The sequence below is a fragment of the Mobula birostris genome, chromosome 13 (genome assembly GCF_030028105.1).
Source record: "Mobula birostris isolate sMobBir1 chromosome 13, sMobBir1.hap1, whole genome shotgun sequence".
Lineage (NCBI taxonomy): Eukaryota > Metazoa > Chordata > Chondrichthyes > Myliobatiformes > Myliobatidae > Mobula > Mobula birostris.
Window position 1 is genome coordinate 10518517 of NC_092382.1, and position 24543 is coordinate 10543059.

General features: G+C 44.6%; 1 protein-coding gene and 1 non-coding gene across 2 annotated transcripts; one reads left to right on the forward strand and one right to left on the reverse strand.

Moving 5' to 3' along the window:
• Positions 1–1337: 1337 nt before the first annotated feature.
• LOC140208752 (U2 spliceosomal RNA) lies at positions 1338–1520 on the forward strand. Its single transcript, XR_011888908.1, has one exon. It is a non-coding gene; the product is annotated as a U2 spliceosomal RNA (small nuclear RNA).
• Positions 1521–8484: 6964 nt separating this feature from the next.
• Positions 8485–23473, reverse strand: LOC140208378 (NACHT, LRR and PYD domains-containing protein 12-like). Its single transcript, XM_072277022.1, has 4 exons — positions 23437–23473; positions 21162–21218; positions 19329–19497; positions 8485–14004 (listed from the first exon to the last, which is right to left on the reverse strand). The coding sequence occupies exon 4, from the start codon at positions 13934–13936 to the stop codon at positions 13019–13021; it is 918 nt and encodes a 305-aa protein (XP_072133123.1). The 5' UTR covers positions 13937–14004; positions 19329–19497; positions 21162–21218; positions 23437–23473; the 3' UTR covers positions 8485–13018.
• Positions 23474–24543: the final 1070 nt, after the last annotated feature.

Here is a 24543-nt window from a genome sequence, read left to right on the forward strand (position 1 = left end):
TCCCCAGCTCCTGCAGCTCGGAAATCACCCGAGCTGTCTTCAGATTCGTCTGGGGATCCAAGGTGGAGCGGGTGAGACAGACCGTTATGCACAAGTCCCTGGATAATGGGGGCAAGAATGTCCCCAATGTCGCCCTCATCCTGATGGCCAGCTTCGTGTGTGGCTGCATCAGGTTGTGTGTAGAACCCAGGTATGTGGGCACCAAGTACCACTCTGTGCCCAGGTTCTACCTGTCACCCGGGCTAGGAAGGATGGGTCTGGCCCCACTCCCGCGCAACGCCCCCGTCAGCTGGTCGTTGCCGGCATACCTGTCCTTCATAGAAAAGTTCTTCCAGGAGAACGCCTTTGACCACAGGGTCATCAGGCAGTGGTCGGCACGTAATGTCCTGCAGGCACTGCAGGAGAAGGACGAGATGGACACAGTGGGGTGGTTCCTTGAGCAGACCGTCCAGTTCATCTGGCAAAATGCCTCATCGCCAGACCTCACCAACAGTCACCAGGACCTTGCCTGGCTGGCGATGAGAGGGGCCCTCCCAGTCAGATCCCTCCTGTACGCCTGGAACATCGTCTCCGCTCCCCACTGCTCACGGGAGGACTGCAGTGAGGAGTCGTCTGTGACCCACCTCTTCGCACACTGTCAGTTCGCAGAGAGGGTGTGGAGGATGACGGAAGGGACGGTGTCACGTTTCAACCCCAGCAGCTGCGTAACCGAGGACTCTCTGATCTACGGGCTGTTCCCGGGGACGCACACGGAGACCAACATCCGGTGCTGCTGTCAGATCATCAACTCGGTGAAGGACGCTCTTCGGTCGGCCCGAAAATTGATGATTTACCAGCACATGGAGATGTCCGTGGGAGAATGTGCTGCCGACTGGCACATTCTCAGCTGCAGGAGTACTTTATTGTTGCCAAACAATTGATACTAGAGCGTACAATCATCACAGCGATATTTGATTCTGCTCTTCGTGCTCCCTGGAGTACAAATCGATAGTAAATATTAAAAATTTAAATTATAAATCACGTGCTGAGGGATGCACTCAAACTTGGTGCAGCCACCGCAAAAGCCGGCTGGAGAAGGACCACAGTTTTCGGTTTGTCACCCGCGCGCGGGAGTGCGAGGAGTCGGGTGGCGAAGAGTATTCCTCTCCTCAGTGGTGTGGATAGATGAATCAACATCGTGCTACAGGAGTGGCTGGAAATGTGGAAAGGTATAGACTGTAATGGAACATCAGTAAAGGAATGAGAGTCAATGAATGATTTATTGTAAACATCTTTATTTATTCTATAAGGACTTAGGGTCAACAAATGTTTTTTTGCAAATAATTTTATTTTGTAATATTTCTGAATAAAGTATATTTTTCAAAAAAATCAGTTCTTATCAGTTTAAAATCTGATGCGTCCCTTATCTGGGACCATATATTACATTGATTTTTGGAACAGGAAGATGGAATAGGGGCTTCCTTCGTCCACTCCGTGCATCGACCCAGTATTGCAGTACCCCTCGGAATGCTGCACCTCCCCTTGGGGAGATTAAACAACAAATAAAGAGTAGAATGCAGTTATCCGTACGCATTAACCTTCTTAGGCTTTTTCCCTATTCCTTCGTTGTACTTTTACAGGTAGTGTTAATGGTAAGACTCCTGGCAGTGTGGAGCATCAGAGGGTTCTTGAGGTCCGAGTCCATAGGATGCTCAAAGCAGCTGTGCAGGTTGACTCCGTGGTTAAGAAGGTGTACGGTATATTGGCCTTCATCAATCGTGGCATTGAATTTAGGAGCCGAGAGGTAATGTTGCAGCTATATAGACACTGGTCAGACCCCACTTGGAGTACTGGCTCAGATCTGGTCGCTTCACTACAGGAAGGATATGGAAACCATGGGGAGGGTGCAGAGGAGATTTACAAGGATATTGCCTGGATTGGGGAGCATGCCTTATGAGAATAGGTTGAGTGAACTTGGCCTTTTCTCCTTGGAGCAACAGAGGATGAGAGGTGGCCTGATAGAGGTGTATAAGATTATGAGATGCTTTGATTGTGGGGGTGTGAGCTGGGTCTGTGCGGAGGAAGCTTGACTCTGTCTGGCCCCGGGTTTGTGTGCCAGGTCTGTAAAGAGGGAGCTTCAGCCCGTGTTGATTGCTTCTGTTCCCTTCTGTTTGCGACCTTGGTGGACGTGGGTCCGATATTATACAGTATATGAGCTTCCAATCTCCTTTATTGTTTTTGACTGTGAGAGCAAGAAAGCACGCAGGAAGGTGGGGATCAGGATAGTGCGAGTATCTGGCGTGAGAGGATGCGGTGGTCAGCCGGGATGGGGAGTGAACAGATCCTGGGGACCAGACACTATCAGACTGACATCCCTCAGCCTGGAGCTGAGATGCTGCCGTACCAGTGTGAGGAGCTCACACCATTATTGCAGTTCACCGGGTGCGGTGGGCAGCAGTAACCCCAGGGTACTGTTTCTCCTCTAGTGAGACTCGAGTCTGACACCAAGACAGGAAATTACAGTGGTTTATTGATTTCATCATGACAAATGTAAATTAAACAATGTGTGAGCTGCTCGTGTGCAGGGATAAATAAGCTGCTCCCGACTCACTCAGAATCACACACAATTAACTGACCGGTGACAACGGGTGACAGTTTGAATAATCAGTCCCGTTTCTCACCGTCACTCTGCATTGGGGAACCGATGATTATAAAATCACACTTCAGGGCCGTGTCCGAGATCGCTGCAGATCCAGGGTCACTGCTGAGGTATTTGTCAATTTAACATCATTATATCAGCCAGACCTGCCGAATGCACCGTCCTCAGCAAAGAGAGCAAAAGGATTCTCTCCCGGGATAATCCCGCCCCGGGACACCAGTGTACCAGACTGAGCCCCGGCCCCCGGGCTCTTCCTGTCTAATTCCCCGGGGTCTCGTGGGGGAGTCTCAAACCCGCACATCCACTGGAAGCTGTGCCACTGGACAGGAGGCGGAAATACATCACTGTGGGAACGCTCCGAACGACAGACAGCTTCAGGCTGGAGCCAGTTCCGTTAGAACGGTTGGGAATTAAACCTGGCGTGCAGCCATTAAAGGGGAGGGCAGGGAATTGGCCAAAATGTCCCCCATCAAAAAAGGTAGTAGGGATAGTTTGGGTAATTATAGACCAGTGAGCCTTACGTCTGTGGTGGGAAAGCTGTTGGAAAAGATTCTTAGAGATAGGATCTATAGGCATTTAGAGAATCATGGTCTGATCAGGGACATTCAGCATGGCTTTGTGAAGGGCAGATCGTGTCTAACAAGCCTGATAGTTATTTGAGGAGGTGACCAGGCATATAGATGAGGGTAGTGCAGTGGATGTGATCTATATGGATTTTAGTAAGACATTTGACAAGGATCCACACGGTAGGCTTATTCAGAAAGTTAGAAGGCATGGGATCCAGGGAAGTTTGGCCAGGTGAATTCAGAATTGGTTTGCCTGCAGAAGGCAGAGGGTGGTGGTAGAGGGAGGGCATTCAGATTGGAGGATTGTGACTAGTGGTGTCCCACAAGGATCTGTTCTGGGACCTCTACTTTTTGTGATTTTTATTAATGACCTGGATGTGGGGGTAGAAGGGTGGGTTGGCAAGTTTGCAGACGACACAAAGGTTGGTGGTGTTGTAGATAGTGTAGAGGATTGTCAAAGATTGCAGAGAGACATTGACAGGATGCAGAAGTGGGCTGAGAAGTGGCAGATGGAGTTCAACCCGGAGAAGTGTGAGATGGTACAGTTTGGAAGGACAAACTCCAAAGCAGAGTACAAAGTAAATGGCAGGATACTTGGTAGTGTGGAGGAGCAGAGGGATCTCGGGGTGCATGTCCACAGATCCCTGAAAGTTGCCTCACAGGTGGATAGGGTAGTTAAGAAAGCTTATGGGGTGTTAGCTTTCATAAGTCGAGGGATAGAGTTTAAGAATCGCTATGTAATGATGCAGCTCTATAAAACTCTGGTTAGGCCACACTTGGAGTACTGTGTCCAGTTCTGGTCACCTCACGAAAGGAAGGATGTGGAAGCATTGGAAAGGGTACAGAGGAGATTTACCAGGATGCTGCCTGGTTTAGAAAGTATGCATTATGATCAGAGATTGAGGGAGCTGGGGCTTTACTCTTTGGAGAGAAGGAGGCTGAGAGGAGACATGATAGATGTGTAGAGGATAATAGGAATAGATAGAGTGGATAGACAGCGCCTCTTCCCCAGGGCACCACTGCTCAATACAAGAGGACATGGCTTTAAAGTAAGGGGTGGGAAGTTCAAGGGGAATATTAGAGGAAGGTATTTTACTCAGAGAGTGCTTGGTACATGGAATGCACTGCCTGAGTCAGTGGTGGAGGCAGATACACTAGTGAAGTTTAAGAGACTACTAGACAGGTATATGGAGGAATCTAAGATGGGGGGCTTACATGGGAGGCAGGGTTTGAGGGTCGGCACAACATTGTGGGCCGAAGGGCCTGTACTGTGCTGTACTATTCTATGTTCTATGTCTATGTTCTACGTAAGTATTTTTTACTTAATCTGAGATTTTTATTCTGCCATATATAAGAGGAACTTTTGGAATCAACAGTATTAAAAAAGGATTTAGGAAAAAAAATTGAACTTCAGTAAGTCCTTATGCTTCTTATTAATCAATTTGTAACCGGAAAAGTTACTCAACTGAGGAAGCAGAGCTAAAACTGCCGGAATGGATTTCTCAGGGTTAGAGATATATAATAATTAATCATCTGCATATAGTGATAGTTTGTGTATCTCATTCCTGCGGGTAATGCCAAATATATTAGGAGAGTCACGAATAGCAATAGCTAAAGGTTCCAGGGCGATATCAAATAATAATGGACAAAGAGGGCAACCCTGCCGAGTACCAGGAAATAACTGAAAAAAGGGAGATCTTTGATTATTGGTAAAAGCCGAAGGGGGTAAGGTGTATCAGTTTAATCCAAGATATAAATATCGGACTAAAATTGAATTTCTCAAGCGAATTAAACAAATATGTCCATTCGACTCTGTCAAAAGCTTTCTCAGAGTCCAGTGAAATGACACATTCTGGAGTTCTGGATGAAGAAGTATAAACAATATTCATTGATCTCCTAATATTAAAGAAGGAATAATGATTTTTAATAAATCCAGTCTGGTCAACAGAAATAATTGGAGGCAATACTTTCTCCAGTCTAGTTGCCAGTAATTTTGAAAATATCTTGGAATCCACATTTAGCAAGGATATAGGCCTATAAAGTTTCAAAGAAAGAAAAATAAAAAGTAAAAAAGAATAAATAAAATACAGAATCAGTAAAGAAAGAAAACTTATCCGAAAATACGAAAAATACCTACCCTACAAACCCAGGGCAAAAGCCCTCAGATTATAAAAATCCAAAGCTGTAAGCTTTTGGAGAGATGTTTTGAAAACACTATCAAAAGTTTTGGATCTGGATCTACTGCAAAAACAAGCATGTAAGAACAAAGAGAATAAACAACAGTCCGTTAATTAGTCCGGAGCAGAGGAATGCTGATTGTCAAGAAAACTGAGCTTCATCCGGAGATTTAAACAGACGACGAGAGTTATCGGCAAGAACAATTTTCAAACGTGCTGGAAACAGCAACGCTGGTTAAGGCCTTTTTGATAAATTCTGACATCTGTGGTTTAAAAGCTATCCATTCCCTCAGAACTTCAGGACTGAAATCTTCAACGAGGCAAAATTTGAAACTTTGAAATTCGATCATATCTTTCCGCTACGCAGCTCGTACCACACGATCCTTCATGTGAGCATAATGGAACAGAATAATAATGGGTCTCAGTTTAAATTCTCTGGAAGGTTTGGGGCGCAATGTACGGTGCACGCGATCGAGCAATGGAGGGGCCTCCAAAACCTCTGAACCAAATACATCCATTAAAAATTGAGAAAAGTATTTGGTAGGATCGGCCGTCTCGATATCTTTGGGAAGCCCGATTATCCGCAAGTTCTGTCATCGGGATCGATCTTCGAGATCAATAATCTTGGATTTATAACGTTCCAACATGGGATGTTGAAGCCAGATTTTTTTCCAGGGCTTCAATCTTTTGTCCTCTGCCAACGGGCAGCATCCAGTTCTGAAATTCTAGTTTGCTGTTGATCAATTTCACATCTAAACAATCTAATGTCATCTTGAATCATCGTCAAAACTTCTTCAAACACAGCAGATCTTTGATTAAGTTTTTCCTCTAGAAGATTCGACATTATTTCAAAAGTTATTGGTATTTGCTTAGATGCTTTAGGATCGCCATCTTTTTTTTCCCGTTGCTGTTGGAGTCCTTCCCATTTTTAACCTCGTCCTCTGGTTCACATTTCCAGCGAGTTAAAATCAAAGTTCAAAGATATATTTGTGTTATAAACCTATTAGTGTAGGTATAAACAGATTAAATAAGGGTGGTTACGGGTAAAAGAAGTAAAGGGAATGGAGCGAAGCCAAAATGTACCTCACACCATGAGCGCCTCCTGGAGAGTCCATTTCAAAAAAGGTTGTTAGCTTAATCTATAAATGCTTATCGAGTTCACGAATGATATCTAATGATAAAGAGTCATTTTCAGATAATCAATGGAGTAAAACTTTTCATTTGGTTAACAACTCATCTATTTGTGCCTGTCGTTCCTTGATACGGTTCAAGGTAGCGCATCGGGCCCATGTGTCAAAGGATAAACCAGCGCATATTTTCTCCAGTATTAATCCTACTTGTGACAGATGTAATATTGAGCTGGATGCTTTAACTCATAAGTATTGGTCTTGTATAAAGCCAGATAACTTTTGCAGAGATGTTTTTAAAACACTATCAAAAGTCTTGGATCTGGATCTACAACCTAATTTGCTTACGAAATATTCTTGTTTCCGCTCGATGTATGATAGCCGTTTCGACCTTACCGGCTGGGAGAGCCACTTTATTGGAGTGGAAGGATTCTAATCCACCTACAGTCATTTACTGGCTCTCCTCCATTATGTCCTGTTTAAGTTTAGAGAAAATAAGAAGTCGGACATTTGATACATCCTTTAAATTTGAGCAAATATGGTGACCTTTTATCCAATATTTTCATTTAATTTGGTTTATTACTCTTACGATCTTTTTTTAATCGAAGTTTTAGATTTGATCAGAAAGTCTTTCTCTCTCTCTCTCTCTTTTTGGGTCGTATCCTCAAAATGAGATGCCCAGTCCCCCTTTTTTTGTTTTGTTATAGTGTAGTGTTTTTTTTCCCTTTTCATTTAAAACCCAATGTTTTTTCCTTTCTCTTCATAAACTGGTTAAGAGGAGAATTGTTATTTTCATTTTCTTTTATTATATATTATACTAGTTTAATATCTATGACTTTGACAATGTCTATCTTAATCTTGGTTTATATTGTTACTGATATATATACTTGAACTAATTCTCCTCTTTACTGTATTTATACTTTTAAATCAATAAAAAGGTTAATAAAGAAATTACTGATCACATTATTGTTCAGTGTCACACACTCAGTGACTGTAAACACAATCTCCCACAGTCTGGTACTTACCAGAGTTTCTGTATTTTACACTCCGGGTTCCTCAGAGCCGCAGACACCAGTTTCACTCCTGAATCTCCCAGTTTATTACCACTCAGGTCCAGCTCCGTCAGTGATGGGTTTGTACTGAGAGTGGAGACGAGATCCTCGGCACCAGAATCTGTGAGACCGACATCCCACAGCCTGGAGATGAGAGAGAGTGAGGGTGAAGGACACAGAGAGACAGGAGACGGTACAAATCCCCAGTGTTTATCAGTAACACAATTACTGATCGCATTAATGTTCAGTGTCAGACACCCAGTGACCGAAAACACAATCTCCCACAATCTGGTACTTACCACAGTTTCTGTATTTTACACTCCAGGTTCCTCAGAGCCGCAGACACCAGTTTCACTCCTGAATCTCCCAGTTTATTCCTCCCAAGTCTGAACACAAACAAACAAGTTGATCAACAAAGTGATTCAAACTGTGGGTCTGAGGGAATTTCTCTCACTCGAATATTTCAGGAAACATTAAACCCTTCGGTAAATCACTGATCGGAGTTCCCATCATTATCAATGTCCCTCACTGCCCAGCTCCAGGGTATTCACCGAATGTCGGTAATTTAGTCTGTCGATGTGACCCTGTGAACTCCACATATTCTGCCTCATTTCCCGATGAGAGAAATGTTTCTGATGTGAGAGACTCCAGAGGGGTAGGGTTAACCATATAACGATATATAACAATTACAGCACGGAAACAGGCCATCTCGGCCCTTCTAGTCCATGCCAAATGCTTACTCTCACCTAGTCCCACTGACCCGCACTCAGCCCGTAATGCTCCATTCCTTTCCTGTCCATATAGCTATCCAATTTTACTTTAAATGACAACATCGAACCTGCCTCAACCACTTCTGCTGGAAGCTCGTTCCACACAGCTACCACTCTCTGAGTAAAGAAGTTCCCCCTCATGTTACCCCTAAACTTTTGCCCTTTAACTCTCAACTCATGTCCTCTTGTTTGAATCTCCCCCACTCTCAATGGAAAAAGCCTATCCACGTCAACTCTATCTATCCCCCTCATAATTTTAAATACCTCTATCAAGTCCCCCCTCAACCTTCTACGCTTCAAAAAATAAAGACCCAACTTGTTCAACCTTTCTCTGTAACTTAGGTGATGAAACCCCGGTAACATTCTAGTAAATCTTCTCTGTACTCTCTCTATTTTATTGACATCTTTCCTATAATTCAGTGACCAGAACTGTACACAATACTCCAAATTTGGCCTTACTAATGCCTTGTACAATTTCAACATTACATCCCAACTCCTATACTCAATGCTCTGATTAATAAAGGCCAGCAAACCAAAAGCTTTCTTCACCACCCTATCCACATGAGATTCCACCTTCAGGGAACTATGCACCATTATTCCCAGATCCCTCTGTTCTACAGCATTCTTCAGTGCCCTACCATTTACCATGTATGTCCTATTTTGATTAGTCCTACCAAAATGTTGTACCTCACATTTATCAGCATTAAACTCCCTCTGCCATCTTTCAGCCCACTCTTCTAACTGGCCTAAATCTCTCTGCAAGCTTTGAAAACCTACTTCATTATCCACAACTCCACCTATCTTAGTATCATCTGCATATTTACTCATCCAATTTACCACCCCATCATCCAGATCATTAATGTATATGCCAAACAACACTGGACCCAGTACAGATCCCTGAGACACACCGCTAGTCACCGGCCTCCAATCTGACAAACATTTATCCACCACTACTCTCTGGCGTCTCCCATCCAGCCACTGCTGAATCCATTTTACTACTTCAATACTAATACCTAACGATTGAACCTTCCTAACTAACCTTCCGTGTGGAACCTTGTCAAAGGCCTTACTGAAGCCCATATAGACAACATCCACCGCTTTACCTTTGTCAACTTTCCTAGCAACCTCTTCAAAAAATTCAATAAGATTTGTCAAACATTACTTTCCATGCACAAATCCATGTTGACTGTTCCTAATCAGACCCTGTCTATCCAGATAATTATATATACCATATATAGCAATACTCCAATCCTCCGGCACCATCCCCGTTTCTAATGACATTTGAAATATTTCTGTCAGAGCCCCTGCTATTTCCACACTAACTTCCCTTAAGGTCCTAGGGAATATCCTGTCAGGACCTGGAGACTTATCCACTTTTATATTCCTTAAAAGCTCCAGTACTTGCTCTTCTTTCATTATCATAGTTTCCATAACTACCCTCTTTGTTTCCCTTACCATACACAATTCAATATCCTCTCCTTAGTGAATACTGAAGAAAAGAAATTGGTCAAAATCTCCCCCATCTCTTTTGGCTCCATACATAGCTGCCCACTCTGATTCTCTAAGGGACCAATTTTATCCCTTACTGTCCTTTTGCTATTAATATAACGGTAGAAACCCTTTGCATTTACTTTGGATTTATTTTCACCTTACTTGCCAAAACAACCTCGTATCTTCTTCTAGCTTTTCTAATTTCTTTCTCAAGATTCTTTTTACCTTCTTTATATTCCTCGAGCACCTCATTTACTCCATGCTGCCTATATTTATTGTAGATATCTTTCTTTTTCCAAACCAAGTTTCCAATATCCCTTGAAAACCATGGTTCTCTCAAACTTTTAACCTTTCCTTTCAACCTGACAGGAACATAAAGATTCTGTACCCTCAAAATTTCACCTTAAAATGACCTCCATTTCTCTATTACATCCTTCCCATAAAACAAATTGTCCCAATCCACTCCTTCTAAATCCTTTCGCATCTCCTTAAAGTTAGCCTTTCTCCTATCAAAAATCTCAACCCTCGGTCCAGACCTATCCTCCATAATTATATTGAAACTAATGGCATTGTGATCACTGGACCCGAATTGCTCCCAAACACATACCTTCGTCACCTGCCCTATCTCATTCCCTAACAGGAAATCCAGCACTGCTCCTTCTCTAGCTGGTACCTCTATGTGTTGCTGCAAAAAACTATCCTGCACACATTTTACTAACTCCAAACCATCTAGCCCTTTTACAGTCTGGGCTTCCCCGTCTACATGTGGAAAATTAAAATCTCCCACACTCTCAACCGTGTGCTTACTACAAATATCTGCTATCTCCTTACAAATTAGCTCCTTCAATTCTTGCTCCCCATTTGGTGGTCTAGAATACACCCCTATAAGTGTTACTATACCGTTCCGATTCGTCAGTTCCACCCAAATAGCCTCCCTAGACGAGCCCTCTAATCTATCCTGCCAGAGCACTGCTGTAATATTTTCTCTGACAAGCAAAGCAACACCTCCCCCTCTTGTCCCTCTGATTCTAGCACACCTGAAGCAATGAAATCCAGAAATATTTAGTTGCCAAACAAACCCCTCCTGCAACCATGTTTCACTAATAGCTACAACATCATACTTCCAGGTATCAATCCATGCTCAAGGCTCATCCACCTTTCTTACAATGCTCCTAGCATTAAAATAAATGCATTTAAGTAATTTTCCACCTCTATCTCTCTGTTTATCACTAATGGTGCAAACAACTTTACTATCTCCTTTTTCTTCCTTCTCCCCTACATCTGTTCCTACACTTTGGTTCCCCTCGCCACTTGTATCTCGTTTAAATCCACTAGAGCCTCTCTAGCAAACCTACCTGCAAGAATTGAAGGATGGAAGTAAGTCCCCCAGTGAGGAAGATTTGTGAATGGGAAAGTGTCGATGGGAGATAGTGGTGGGACTCCAGCCAAGCAAAAGGATAGGAAGATAGAACCTGCAGGAGGTAGGCGGATGAGGAAGCGAGATCCTGTGGGAGGAAGGCAGATGGGGAAGAGAGATCCAGCAGGAGGAAGGCGGATGGGGAAGAGAGATCCCGCGGGAGGAAGGTAGATGGGGAAGAGAGATCCAGCAGGAGGAAGGCGGATGGGGAAGAGAGATCCCAGAGGATGAAGGGGGATGGGGAAGAGAGATCCCACAGGATGAAGGGGGGATGGGGAAGAGAGATCCCACATGAGGAAGGGGGAGGAGAAGAGAGATCCCACAGGATGAAGGGGGATGGGGAAGCGAGATCCCACAGGAGGAAGGGGGATGGGGAAGACATCCAACAGGAGGAAGGGATTGGGGAAAAGATCCCACAGGAGGAAGGGGGATAGGGATGAGTTGTCTCACAGGAGGACTCGGGGGGAAACGATAATCATACAAGATGAGGGGTTACAGAAAAAGATTGTACGGGAGGGGTGAGACTGAAAAGAGGCCCAGAAGAGATGCGCTCACGGTATCTGGTAGTGAGAAAAGTCACACACGGGGAAGGGCAGGGAGGACAATCTCACAATGGTATTTATCTCCTTCTCACTGGGAAGCGGGTGTGAATCTCTGACCCACCTGCTGCAGTCAGTGTCGGTAACAGTGAACCATAGAAACATAGAAAATAGGTGCAGGAGTAGGCCATTCGGCCCTTCGAGCCTGCACCACCATTTATTATGATCATGGCTGATCATCCAACTCAGAACACCGCCCCAGCCTTCCCTCCATACCCCCTGACCCCCGTAGCCACAAGGGCCATATCTAACTCCCTCTTAAATATAGCCAATGAACTGGCCTCAACTGTTTCCTGTGGCAGAGAATTCCACAGATTCACCACTCTCTGTGTGAAGAAGTTTTTCCTAATCTCGGTCCTAAAAGCCTTCCCCTCTATCCTCAAACTGTGACCCCTCGTTCTGGACTTCCCCAACATCGGGAACAATCTTCCTGCATCTAGCCTGTCCAATCCCTTTAGGATCTTATACGTTTCAATCAGATCCCCCCTCAATCTTCTAAATTCCAACGAGTACAAGCCCAGTTCATCCATTCTTTCTTCATATGAAAGTCCTGCCATCCCAGGAATCAATCTGGTGAACCTTCTTTGTACTCCCTCTATGGCAAGGATGTCTTTCCTCAGATTAGGGGACCAAAACTGCACACAATACTCCAGGTGCGGTCTCACCAAGGCCTTGTACAACTGAGAAGGAACATTGTCAATGGACGTGTCACAGTCAGTGAGAAACACGGCCATTCCTGTGATTTACTACCATTAAACCAATGGCCGTTGTTCACTGATCTGATGAAGTCTCCAACATCCCTTCACAAGGAACCACAGAACCCTCCTGTCCTTGGGGAATTACTGACCGATCCCCTGGTCACTTGTCACAATTCTTCACAATCTGATTCACTACAGTTTTATCCAAATCCCTTTACAGGATATCCCCGGGATGTGGATTCAGGAACTGTGCTACTGCAGTTACAAACTCTTGGATGGTGAGGTGTGGGAAATGTGTACACCACGCTCCGGGCAGAATCCTCTCTCTCCAAAAGCTCCATCAGGAACTGGGAAGGCTGCAGATTGTAGTTGATCAAATCTCCACCTGTAAACACAATCTTCTTCTCGAGCACTCCTCTGAAGGCCATCTGACCAACCCTGAGTAACACATCAGGGGACTGTCAATCTCACGACCATGGTTTTTCAGGATGTTGTAAATATAGTAGGAATATAGTTGGGTGATGGTCTTGGGAATTCGCTCTGGGTCCCTGACTCTTTGTGTGAAGAAGGGACCCAATGCCAGAGCGAGGATCCAGCAGTAGGAGGGGTTGCTGCCGCTACCGTCTGATCTTCAAAATACCTGATGAAATATTCCTTCCGTTCCTCACCTACAAATCCCAGGATTTCAGCCCAGACACTGATCTTCGCCTTTTCCAATAGATGTAACGCAGTGGGACGTGTGGTCACCAGCACTGAACACCCTGGGAGCAGCTTGCCCTGGATTAAACTGTACACAATGTCAGACACCTTGCACTTGAATTCAGGATCTGGGCACTGGTGCTTGGGTTCTGTATCTCTCCGACTGTCAGCAAAATCGATTCTGTGCTTGAATTCATCCAATCCATCGAATATAAACAGCAATCCCTCTGGGTTCTTCCAGACCTCTCTCAGGGCATTCCCAAAATACGGATATTGATGCAGAATCAGTTCTTTCAAGTTTATTCTGCAATTAATGGAGTTTAAATCCCAGAATTTGAAACTGAAGGCAAACTGGAATTGTTGGTATATTTTCCCCGTGACCCAGTCATAAACAATCTTTTGTACCATTGTTGTTTTCCCGATCCCTGGGACTCCGGCCACTGCTGCTGAACATCCCGAAGTTGATTGTGTGAAGAATCTTTTCATTTTGTCCCAAAAACTATGTGAGTAACTATTCTCAAACAGATGAGCAATCCCGATTTTCTCCAGCTGTCCGCGGAGATGTTCCTCTCTGCACTCCTCGTGGTCTCTGCCTCTTGCCAGCAGTTCATGTTCCACCAGTCTCCGATCTCGAACAGTAGAAATGACCGTGAGCTCAGCGTATCGATCAACCAGCTGGAAAACCTTCACCTTCTCCCTCATCAGGATTGTGTTCACTCTCAGTGTTTCAGTTTGTGCCCGCAGAGTCTCCTTGTGTTTCTGTTGAACATCTTAGGATGGACAGAAATAGGTGGTCAATGCCTGATCTGATGAACACCGAACACTCACGTATTTACCCCAATAATAAGAAATTGTTAATGACACTGTTTGGGTGAAATTGGGAGATCAGAGATAAGAGCGTCTGAAGATGAACGATGGCCCCGAAACATTTCTGATCCGATTCAGGTTCGCTGTTAAAGCCTCCCCTCTCCCCTCTGTTCGTAGTTTGCAGATTCCCCGGTGTTCCAGCGAGCACCAAGTGCACACGTGATTCTGGAGAGGAGAGTGTTGTGTGGAGCGGCTGGTTTCACCGCTTTCACTGCTCAGCTTCTGCTGAACTGGGCAACACCGCAGAGGGTAACAGTGGGGGTCGGGGGGCAATTTACTTGCTCTACTGACTTTTACTTTCTCATAATGGAGCGGATACTCTCGACACTTCTTTAGGTTGAAACTGTCAGTACTGAGCCACAGAAAAGGAACATTATTTCCATTTCCTTTTCCAAGCTCAGCCAGTCACGATGTAACACACCCCGCAGTAGTCTACAGTCTCTTCTTCTCCGAGGAACTGTTACATTAACTCAGGCTATACACCCTCACCACACCTCTACAGTCTCCTCTGCTCTGAGGAGCTAGTACGTGAACTCAGGCAATAAGCCCCACCACACCTCTACGGTATCCTATGCTCCGAGGAGCTGGGACATGAACTCAGGCAACTCCCGGATGTTGTGCAGAACAGCAGAAATCTGAAGAAGATGTCAGCAGTAATACGGGACTCTATAGTCAGCAGGAGAGGTAAGCGATTCTGTGGACTCAAAAAGGAGACACCGATGCTACTTTGCCTCTCAGGAGCCAGGGTCCGAAACGTTACTGGACACGTCCATAATATCCTGAAAAGGAAAGGTCACGAGTCGTGATAAATATTGGTACCAATGATATAGGAAGAGAACAGGGAAGAGGTCTGGAAAACAAAACACAGCGAGTTAGGAAGGAAGCTGAGAAGCAGGAACTCAAAGGTAGTAATCTCGGGATCACTGCCTGTGCCACCCGACAGTGGGGATAGGAATAGAATGAGGTGGCAGATAAGTGTGTGGCCGAAGAATACAGCAAGGGGCAGGGATTCCAGCAGGGTCCGATATTCTTGCAGGCGAATTTACTGGAGCTGTTGGGAGTGTTTTAAACTAATATGACAGGGCAATGGAAACCAGTATGATAGAGCTGAAGATGAGCCAGCAGGTTTAAATGTGGACACAGCCAAGTGTTAAATTGTACCACAGAGGCAAAATTCGATTTTGGTTGGTACGACGTTGTGGCCATTACTGAGTTGTGGCTGAAAGAAGATCTTGTTTGGGAGTTTAACATCAAAAGATATACTTTGTTTCGAAAGGACAGGCAGGAAGACATTGGCTATGTTTTCGAGATGGAATTACACCTTCAGAAAAAGGGGACATAAAGTCAGAGGACGTTGACTCTTTGTGGGTGGAGATAAGAAATTACAGGGGGTAACAAAGCACATTATGGGAATCATATACAGGCCTCCAAATAGTCGCCAAGATGTGGGTTTGAGTTGCAAAGGGAAAAGGCATGTAATAAGGGTAATGACACATTTGTCCTGGCGAACTTCAATATGCAAGGGGAATGGGAAAATCAAGCATACTTAAGGTGTCGGGTCGCAGGAGAGGGGATTTATTGCGATTGTGCTTGAGCCTACTTGGGGAAAGGCTCGCTTAGATTGGGTGTTGTGTAATAACCCAGATCTTGTTTAGTGGCTCGCCGAGCTGGCTTGTTCGCTTGCAGATGTTTCATTACCCAGCTAGGCAACATCACCAGTGCAACTTCGGATGAAATGCTGGTGATCTATACTGTTCGCCTTTTGTGTGTCCTGTGATTAGTCCATGAGTGAGTGAGTGTCAATATGGAAGCAAAAGTGAGTGGGAAGTTGGATGATTGGAAACCTTTTAAAATCTAACAAAAGGCAACTAAAAAAGCTATAAGAAGGGAAAAGATGAAATATGAGGTGAGACTAGACAATAATATCAAGCAGGATAACAAATGTTTTTGTTCAGTTACATAAAAAGAAAAAATGGAGTTGAGAGTTGATATTGGTCCACTGGAAAATGATATTGGTGAGCTAGTAATGGAAGACAAAGAAATAGCAGGTGAACTTTAGAAACATAGAAACATTGAAAACCTATAGCACAATACAGGCCCTTCAGCCCACAATGCTGTGCTGAACATGTACTTACATTAGAAATTACCTAAGGTTACCCATAGCCCTCTAGTTTTCTAAGCTCCATGTATCCAGAAGTCTCTTAAAACACCCCTTCATATCCGTCTCCACCACAGTTCCATGCACTCACCACTCTGCGTAAAAAAACATCTCCTCTGTACTTACAAGCACCTTAAATCTGTGTGCCCTCTCGTGCTAGCCATTTCAGCTCTGGGAAAAAGCCTCTGACTACCCACACGATCAATGCCTCTCATCATCTTATACACCCATATCAGGTCACCTCTCATCCTCCACCGCTCCAAAGAGAAAAGGCTGAGTTCACTTAACCTATTCTCATTAGGCATGCTCCCCAATCCTTGTAAATCTCCTCTGCACCCTTTCTGTAGTTTCCACATCCTTCCTGTAGTGAAGTGACCAGAGCTGAGCTCAAGTGGGGTCTGACCAGGGTCCTGTATAGCTAATGCATACTTTGCATATCTCTTCACTGTGGCCCGTGAGTGACGTGAAGCAGCAGTGACTGCCATCGCTATTAATGAGAACAAGATTTCTGGATGGTGTGTTGCCATGGTCGGGGAAATCTCGCATCCAGTCTGAAACATGTTTAAGGGTAGTGTGAGCAGAGGTCAAGGTTCACGTCGGCACCAATGACAGGGCAGGAAGGGTGAAGAGGTGCTGCAAAGTGAGTTCATGGATGTAGGTGATAGGTTAAAGTGCACAACATCCAGGGTTGTGTCTTCAGGATTGCCACCCATACCACATGCTAGTGAGGCCTGAAATAGGATATAATACAGTCTAACGTGTGGCTGATGAGATGGTGCATTGTGGAGTGCTGCAGATGTTTGGATGATTCCAAGGAAGATGGGACCTGGACAGACATGATCGTTTTGCATCCGAACTGGAGGGGGACTGATACCCTTGCGGGAAGGGTTGTTAACACTGCATCGGGATGGGGTGAGGTGTCAAACTTGAGCTGCAAGGGGATGAAGAACCAGAGTGGATAGTGGAGTGGTTGTGTGGGAAAGATGCTGTTAATCCAACATAAAAAGTCAGGAGTCTAAAGAAAGAACATGGTGAAACAAATGTTCCCAAATGTGTATTATTTCATTGCAAGGAGTATTGTAGGAAAGGCTGATGAGCTTAGAGCATGGATCAGCGTATTGAATTACAGTATTGCAAGCATTAATGTGATTTGATTGGAGGAGGTGCAGGACTGGCAGGTCAGTCTTCCAGGGTTCTGTTGCGTTAGACACAATTTGATTGAGTGGCAGGGATTAAAGAAGGACAAGTGACATCACTAGTTAGGGAAAATGTCCCTGCATTGCTCATACAGGACAAACTGGAAAGCTCATCCACTGAGGCCTTATGGGTGAAACTGAACAATAAGGAAGGGATGGGATTATATTACAGAGTGCCCAATAGTCAATAGGATTTGGGGGATCAAATTGTTTGAGAAATCACAGGCAACTTAGAAGGTTATGATGCTAGATGGTTGTAACTTTCCACTTATTGACCGGGACACCCATACTTTAAAGGGCTGTTTGGGATATCGTTGGTAAAATGTGTTCAAGGAAGTTCCCTTGATCAATATATTGAGGTCATAACTATAGACTGAAATACTATTAGGGTACATGACGGGGCAGGTAACAGAGGTCTGTGCAGGTAAATACTTTGGATCTAGTGATCATAATACCATTAGTTTAAAGATCATTATGGAAATGGGTAGGTCTGGTTCTAAATTGGAGAAAAGGCCAATTTTAATGGTATCAGAAAGGATCTGGTGAACGTGGATTGGAACAGGTTGATTTCGAGCAAATCTGTGCTTGGTAAGTGTGAGGCCTTCAAAACTGCTATTTTAAGAGTACAGAGATGGAATGCATAAATGACGACCAGTACAGAGTTTGAATGTTGCTGACAGAATAAAAGGCAGGGCTAACATGTTTAGGGAACCTTGGGTTTTGACAGATATTGAGACCCTGGTGAAGGAGTGCATAGCAAGTATAGGCAGGAAAGAACAAATGAGGTACTGATAAGTATAAATAATTCAAGAGTTACTAAAGGAGGGAATCAAGAGGGCTGAAGTACGGCACGAGTTTGCTCCAGCAGATAATGAAAAGGAGAGCACCAACTCCTTCATCAAATATATTCAAAACAAAAGTATACCAAAAGGCAAAATTGGTCTTCTTGAAGTTCAGAGAGGGCATTAATGCATGAAGCTGACGTAGGTGGGGGAGATTTAAAATGGATTTTTTGCATTTATGTTTACTCAGGAGACATACAGCGTCTTTACAGTGAGGCAAAACAGCAATGCGATCATGGACCCTATACAGATGACGGAGGAGGAGGTGTTTCTGTCTTGATATAGAATATAGAATAGTACAGCACAGTACAGGCCCTTCGGCCCACAATGTTGTGCCGACCCTCAAACCCTGCCTCCCATATAAGCCCCCACCTTAGATTCCTCCATATACCTGGCTAGTAGTCTCTTAAACTTCACTAGTGTATCTGCCTCCACCACTGACTCAGGCAGTGCATTCCACGCACCAGGAAGCAACAAATCTCTCTTTATATTAATCTCTGTCTAATCTTGCTGCTAACATTGTGTTTGTCACAGAGTCCAGAGTCTGGGAACAGCTAGATGGCAGGAAGCAGATGGTGATGATGGGAGGCTGGTTATTGGAGTCCAGGCCCGCGCCTCGTGGAGTTCCCCAGGGTTACACCCATTGCTACTTGTCATCTATGTCAATAATCTGGTTGAGAATGTACAGGGTATGGGGAGTGAGTTTGCAGCAAGTAATGTCAAACAATTACTTCTTTTTGCAAGATAGTAATATAAACACCCCTCTTTCCCTCTCCACACTCAGAACAGACCAAAAGCTACTTCATAAGATGCAAGTTCTTCAAATGAGCAAACACTGAGGGAATGTGAGTGAGATTAAAGAGCTGGGATACTGACAGTACATTACCAGACCAGAAGTGATTGCAACTGGGTCTGACAGAGGCATAACTGGTATTTCTGGGCACATTGAGTCTCACCATAACTATTCCCTACCTTACTCTGTATAGATATGTAATGTCTAAAGGACCAGTGTTTGAGTAAATGAGACTCACCAAACTTGCTCCGGACTGAATCAATGGAAACCCCAAGTCAGAAGGGTTCTCTCCAGTTGGTGCTCTCAGTCCTCGGGCTGGGTCACTTGCTGCTGTTCCCTCATCTTCAGTCGTGGTTCTCTTCCAGTTGTGGGCTTTTCTTCCAATAAATCTCTCACCGCAGGTCTAACTTCAAAATGAAAGATAATGAAACATGTTAACAATACAAAGGAGAACAAAATATTTCTGCTCACTGAAATCTAAACATTGAAGACAAATATAATGATCTCAGTGAACAAATCTGTAATTGTCCCTGACACGTCACAGAACCTGATAAGGCATAGGAAGGAGTCATCGTTCAGTCACGGTAAGATATAAGACACAGGAACAGAATTAGGTGATTCGATCCATCGAGTCTGCTCCATCATTCAACCACGGCTGAGATTTATTCCAACACCATATTCCCGCCTTCCTCCTGTAACCCTGAAGCTACTTAGCAATCATGAATATTTTAATCTGCCCTAAATATACCCAAATGACAGCCTCCAACCACCCTCTGTGGCAACAAATTCCACAGATCAGCCATCTTTTGGCTGAAGAAATTGCTCTCATCTCAGCTTTAAAGGGAAGCGTCTTTATTCTGAGACTGTGCTGTCAGATCACAGACTCTCCGTCTAATGGAAACATCCTCTCCATGTCCACTGTATCCAGGCTTCTCAGCATTCAGTAGGTTTACTTAACCACCTCCCCTTTCACCACCCCGTCTGAACTCCACTGAGCACAGCCCCATAACCATCAAATGCTCCTCATACGTAAAGCTGATCATTCCTGAGATTATTCATGTGAACCTTGTTAGCAACAACTGCACTGAACACATTCCCAAGTACAACAGACAATCAGGAAATTTAAACCATCCCAGAGTGAATTTAATAAAAAGAAACTGGAATCACCAGAGTCGCTCAACAGGAAAGGAACTGCTGTGGGGAGAGAAACAAATTTAACGATTCAGGTTCACAATCTTCTGTCAGAATGGACTCAGAATTTAGTGCAGATCTCCAGCAACTTGAGTTTCTGTTTGATTTCCACTGTCTGACAGACAGGTGACAGCGAGGAGGAATTTCCAAACACAGTTCGAACACTGAACCCCCCAGGTCTATTTCTGCTGGTGCAAACACGGAACAGCCCATTTAATCACAGCCTCTCCTTGTGAGGGATGGATACAAACTCATTCTCTCCTCAGATTAACAGCATTGCTTCCAGAGGAACTCCAGAAACAAACATTTGATCCCAGACCAGAAATACTGGCTCAACACCTCATAAACCTGGGCAGCTTGATCCCCGGGTCCATTTTACTTGGATCTAAACAGGGGTGCAGTGCTGCCGGAGCTCACCGGGGCACCACTCCGGTACCTCGGTAAAAAAACGTCAAAATGAACAAGCGGGGAATTTAACAGCGGCCGCATATTAAATAGGGGGAATTTTACAGAGGCGGGGGTTGGGGATAGGGGGTGGTGACTGGTGGGGAAAATACCACTAATAACATTAGGATAGGATATTTGATCGTTTTTGGTGAAATCCTGGAGCTGTGACTGTTTTTTATTGAGGTATTTGTGAAGTTCGTCCTCGCTCAACCCGTTGTTTTCCCAGCATGCCCTGCTGTAGCCTCCCGCCATTTCACAGATCCTCAGTCTCTCTCCAGCCGAGGGACGACTGGACACAAGTGTGAGCGTTTTTCCGCTCTTTCCAACGGGTACCATTGGATTCCAGGAAGGAGCTGTATTAAGCAAGGAGTGAACATTGCAACTTAAAGTTAAAAGTCAAAAATAATGAAAGAAAAATTCACTGCTCGCTTACCTTCGGCCTGATTTTGATGAAATATTCAAGGTAATCACCCCAAATCCTCTTCTACACCTGGATAAAGTGAATTTATTTTTTTTAAGCCAAGTGGGGAAAAAAAAACATTTCTAGGCTATAAGCTAGTTTTACATCATTTCAACTATCATTAATAGCGCATCAACCCCTTGGCCAAGCTCCACCAACTGTAGTTGATTGGAAAGAGGCTGTTTGTCTCTTTGTGTTGACAGGAAAAAGAGTAACTTAGTGAGGCAATGAATGAGATGAAAGGCATTTCCAAACCTCCCAAATGGCTGCTCTCCTCCCGTTAACATTTATCACTTCCAAAATATGATGTTTTCTATTTGTATAGTTGCGATAATAATTTATGTAAAGATTCAAGCTTTAACTTTCTATATATTTAAAGACTAAACAGAATCTGTATTAGTCTAACAAGGTAATACCCGACGTGTGAGGATATTGTGAGTATCGACACTCACAGATACACTTCCTGTCCAACCATTTCTGCGAGAGAAACGGTACGAGGCAGAGTTACCAACCTTCCACTTTTGATACTAATATTCAGCAATATTCGTGGCTTCAGCGACAGTTCATTAGACGTTCTTTTTTCATACTTGATTACTTGGTTCCAACTTGTGTATCTAAAATTGTAAAAAGCTAATTTGCTTTATTTTTATACCTGCTTAGGAACACTGCTAAGCGCTGTGGGCCCTGCTGTCTGCTCTGACTCAGTCGTATTAGTAAGGCTACATCTGTGGTGGTCCGTGGATTACTCGCTAATACAAAAGTAAATTTTTCTCACCAACAACCCTATGGCTTCTAAACAAACAATGTTAACTTCTTTCTTCCGTAAACAAACTGAGGAGTGTAACAAGAATAACACACAAGTCATTGATAACAGTAAAACTAACAAAAGCCGTGTTTCGCCTGCATCTAATTCAAATTTTCTAACCGGCTCCAAATGCAGTTCTGAAAGTAATGGTCCTTCGAAGTCAGGCTTGTATCCCTGTTCAGATGTTTGATAGGCTATAATCTTGTTAATGTCTTAACTGTCACTATATTTGTGTGTACATCAGTCACTGAAAGCAAGCATGCAAGTACAGCAGGCAGTGAAGAAAGCTAATGGCATGCTGGCCTTCATAACAAGGGGAATTGAGTATAAGAGCAAAGAGGTCCTTCTGTAGCTGTACAGGGCCCTGGTGAGACCACACCTGGAGTACTGTGTGCAGTTTTGATTTCCAAATTTGAGGAAGGACATTCTTGCTATTGAGGGAGTGCAGCGTAGGTTCACAAGGTTAATTCCTGGGATGGTGGGGCTGTCATACATTGAAAGATTGAAGCAACTGGGCTTGTATACTCTGGAATTTAGACGGCTGAGAGGGGATCTTATTGAAACATATTAGATTATTAAGGGATTGGACAAGCTGGAGGCAGGAAGCATGTTCCTGCTGATAGGTGAGTCCAGAACCAGAGGCCACAGTTTAAGAATAAGGGGTAGGCCATTTAGAACGGAGTTGAGGAAAAACTTTTTCACCCAGAGAGTGGTGGATATGTGGAATGCTCTGCCCCAGAAGGCAGTGGAGGCCAAGTCTCTGGATGCTTTTAAGAAAGAGATGGACAGAGCACTTAAAGATAGCAGAATCAAAGGTTATGGGGATAAGGCAGGAACTGGATACTGATTGTGGATGATCAGCCATGATCACAGTGAATGGCGGTGCAGGCTCGAAGGGCCAAATGGCCTACTCCTGCACCTATTGTCTATTGAGCTCTGGAATTAATATATTTCTTTCATCTTGGTTTAGTGCTTGACATTGTAAGAAACCCTATTCATTTATATATGTCACACCCAATTTGTGTACCTGCTCATTACATGAATGGGGGAAGGAAGTTGCCCAGTACATGAAATGAGCTGCTACACACACTGGGTGTGACATACCAGGGGTGATTGATAGGTTCCTTGCCTAAGGTGGAAGAAGTCAATTTAGAAAACCTGTCAATTTTCAATTATCTCACACAGAAATACCACAAAAGTTATTAACTTCAAACTTTCTGCATGATCACTCACAGAGCGGAACTACACGTACATGTAACGACAGCTGTAAACTTCAGGCCTTCTGACTTAGGCCACGAACTTATCAATCACCCCTCGTACAGCTCCAGCACCTAAAAGATTGTCACTGCACCCCTGCTCCAGCCGTCAGACAGAGCCCGGGCCCGGACCTTTCCCGATCCACCGGCCCCGATTCACACAAACCCGAGATTTGTTTCCACTCACCACCGCCCGAACAGGAGAACCGCCAACAGCAGCTGCATTCGGCACCGCGCATGCGTTTGGCAGGAGGTTCGCGGCAGCGCCGCCGGTGGCCGGAGGTCCATGCAGCGCCACCAGTGGCCGGAGGCCGGAGCGACAACGGAGAAGTAAACCACAAACACAACAAAGTCTGCAGACGCTGGAAATCCAAAGCAACACAAACAAAATGCTGGCGGAACTGAGCAGGCCGGGCAGCATTTATCGAAAAGAGTCAACAGTCGACGTTTCCAGTTGAACACACCTTCAGGACTGAGATGAAATGACGGAAATACCTGAATAAAATCGGTCCGGATGAGGAAATGTCTCGCTGGAAGGTGATAGGTGAAGCCAGGTAGGTGGGAAAGCTGAAAAGCTGAAGAAAATAGAATCTAATAGGAGAGGAGAGTGGAGAATAGGAGAAAGGGATGGAGCAGTGGACCCAGAGAGAAGTGATCAGCAGGTGAGAGGACGTGAAAAGTCAGAGAGGAAGAGAGGGAGTGGGAGGGAGGGGTGAGGGGGAGGTTTGTTCACCGGAAGGAGAAATCGATATTCATACCATCAGGTTGGGAGGGGGGGTACTCAGACGGAATATAAGGTGCTGATCCTGGACCCTGAGTGATCCCCTGACTCTGAGAGGAAGGGGTGTCTATGGTCCACATTGTCAGGGTGTTGAGTTTACCAGGAGACAGAGACCGCAGGGACGGGAGGTTTTCTGTTGACTAATACACTGTGTGTGGACCCCGCTGGCAATTCTGGTGTTGTGACCCGAATCGAGACAAACACCAGGCTGCCCACTCCACCAACAACACGGCACAGCCGGACACATAACAGGGGACTTTACATCTCACAACACTGGATTCAGTGATGAAACCCGTGATTAATGTTGTTGTCCCACCGAAATCATAAGAAACGTCCATTCAGGTGTTTTTAAATACGAGCGCTCCCCCACAGGTGACGTCACACAGGGCACGCACGCGCCTGACATCACACATGGGTCCCCCACAGCGGGATCTGCCCTCACGTGCACCGTGTCTTACGTCACCCGCGCGCTGGAGAGCTCGAGCTTTATCGGTTTAACGGCTGAGCTACGAA

Coding starts and splice junctions, on each gene's coding strand:
- LOC140208378 (XM_072277022.1), bottom strand. CDS start 13,936: ATGAGGGAGAAGGTGAAGGTTTTCCAGCTGGTTGATCGATACGCTGAG.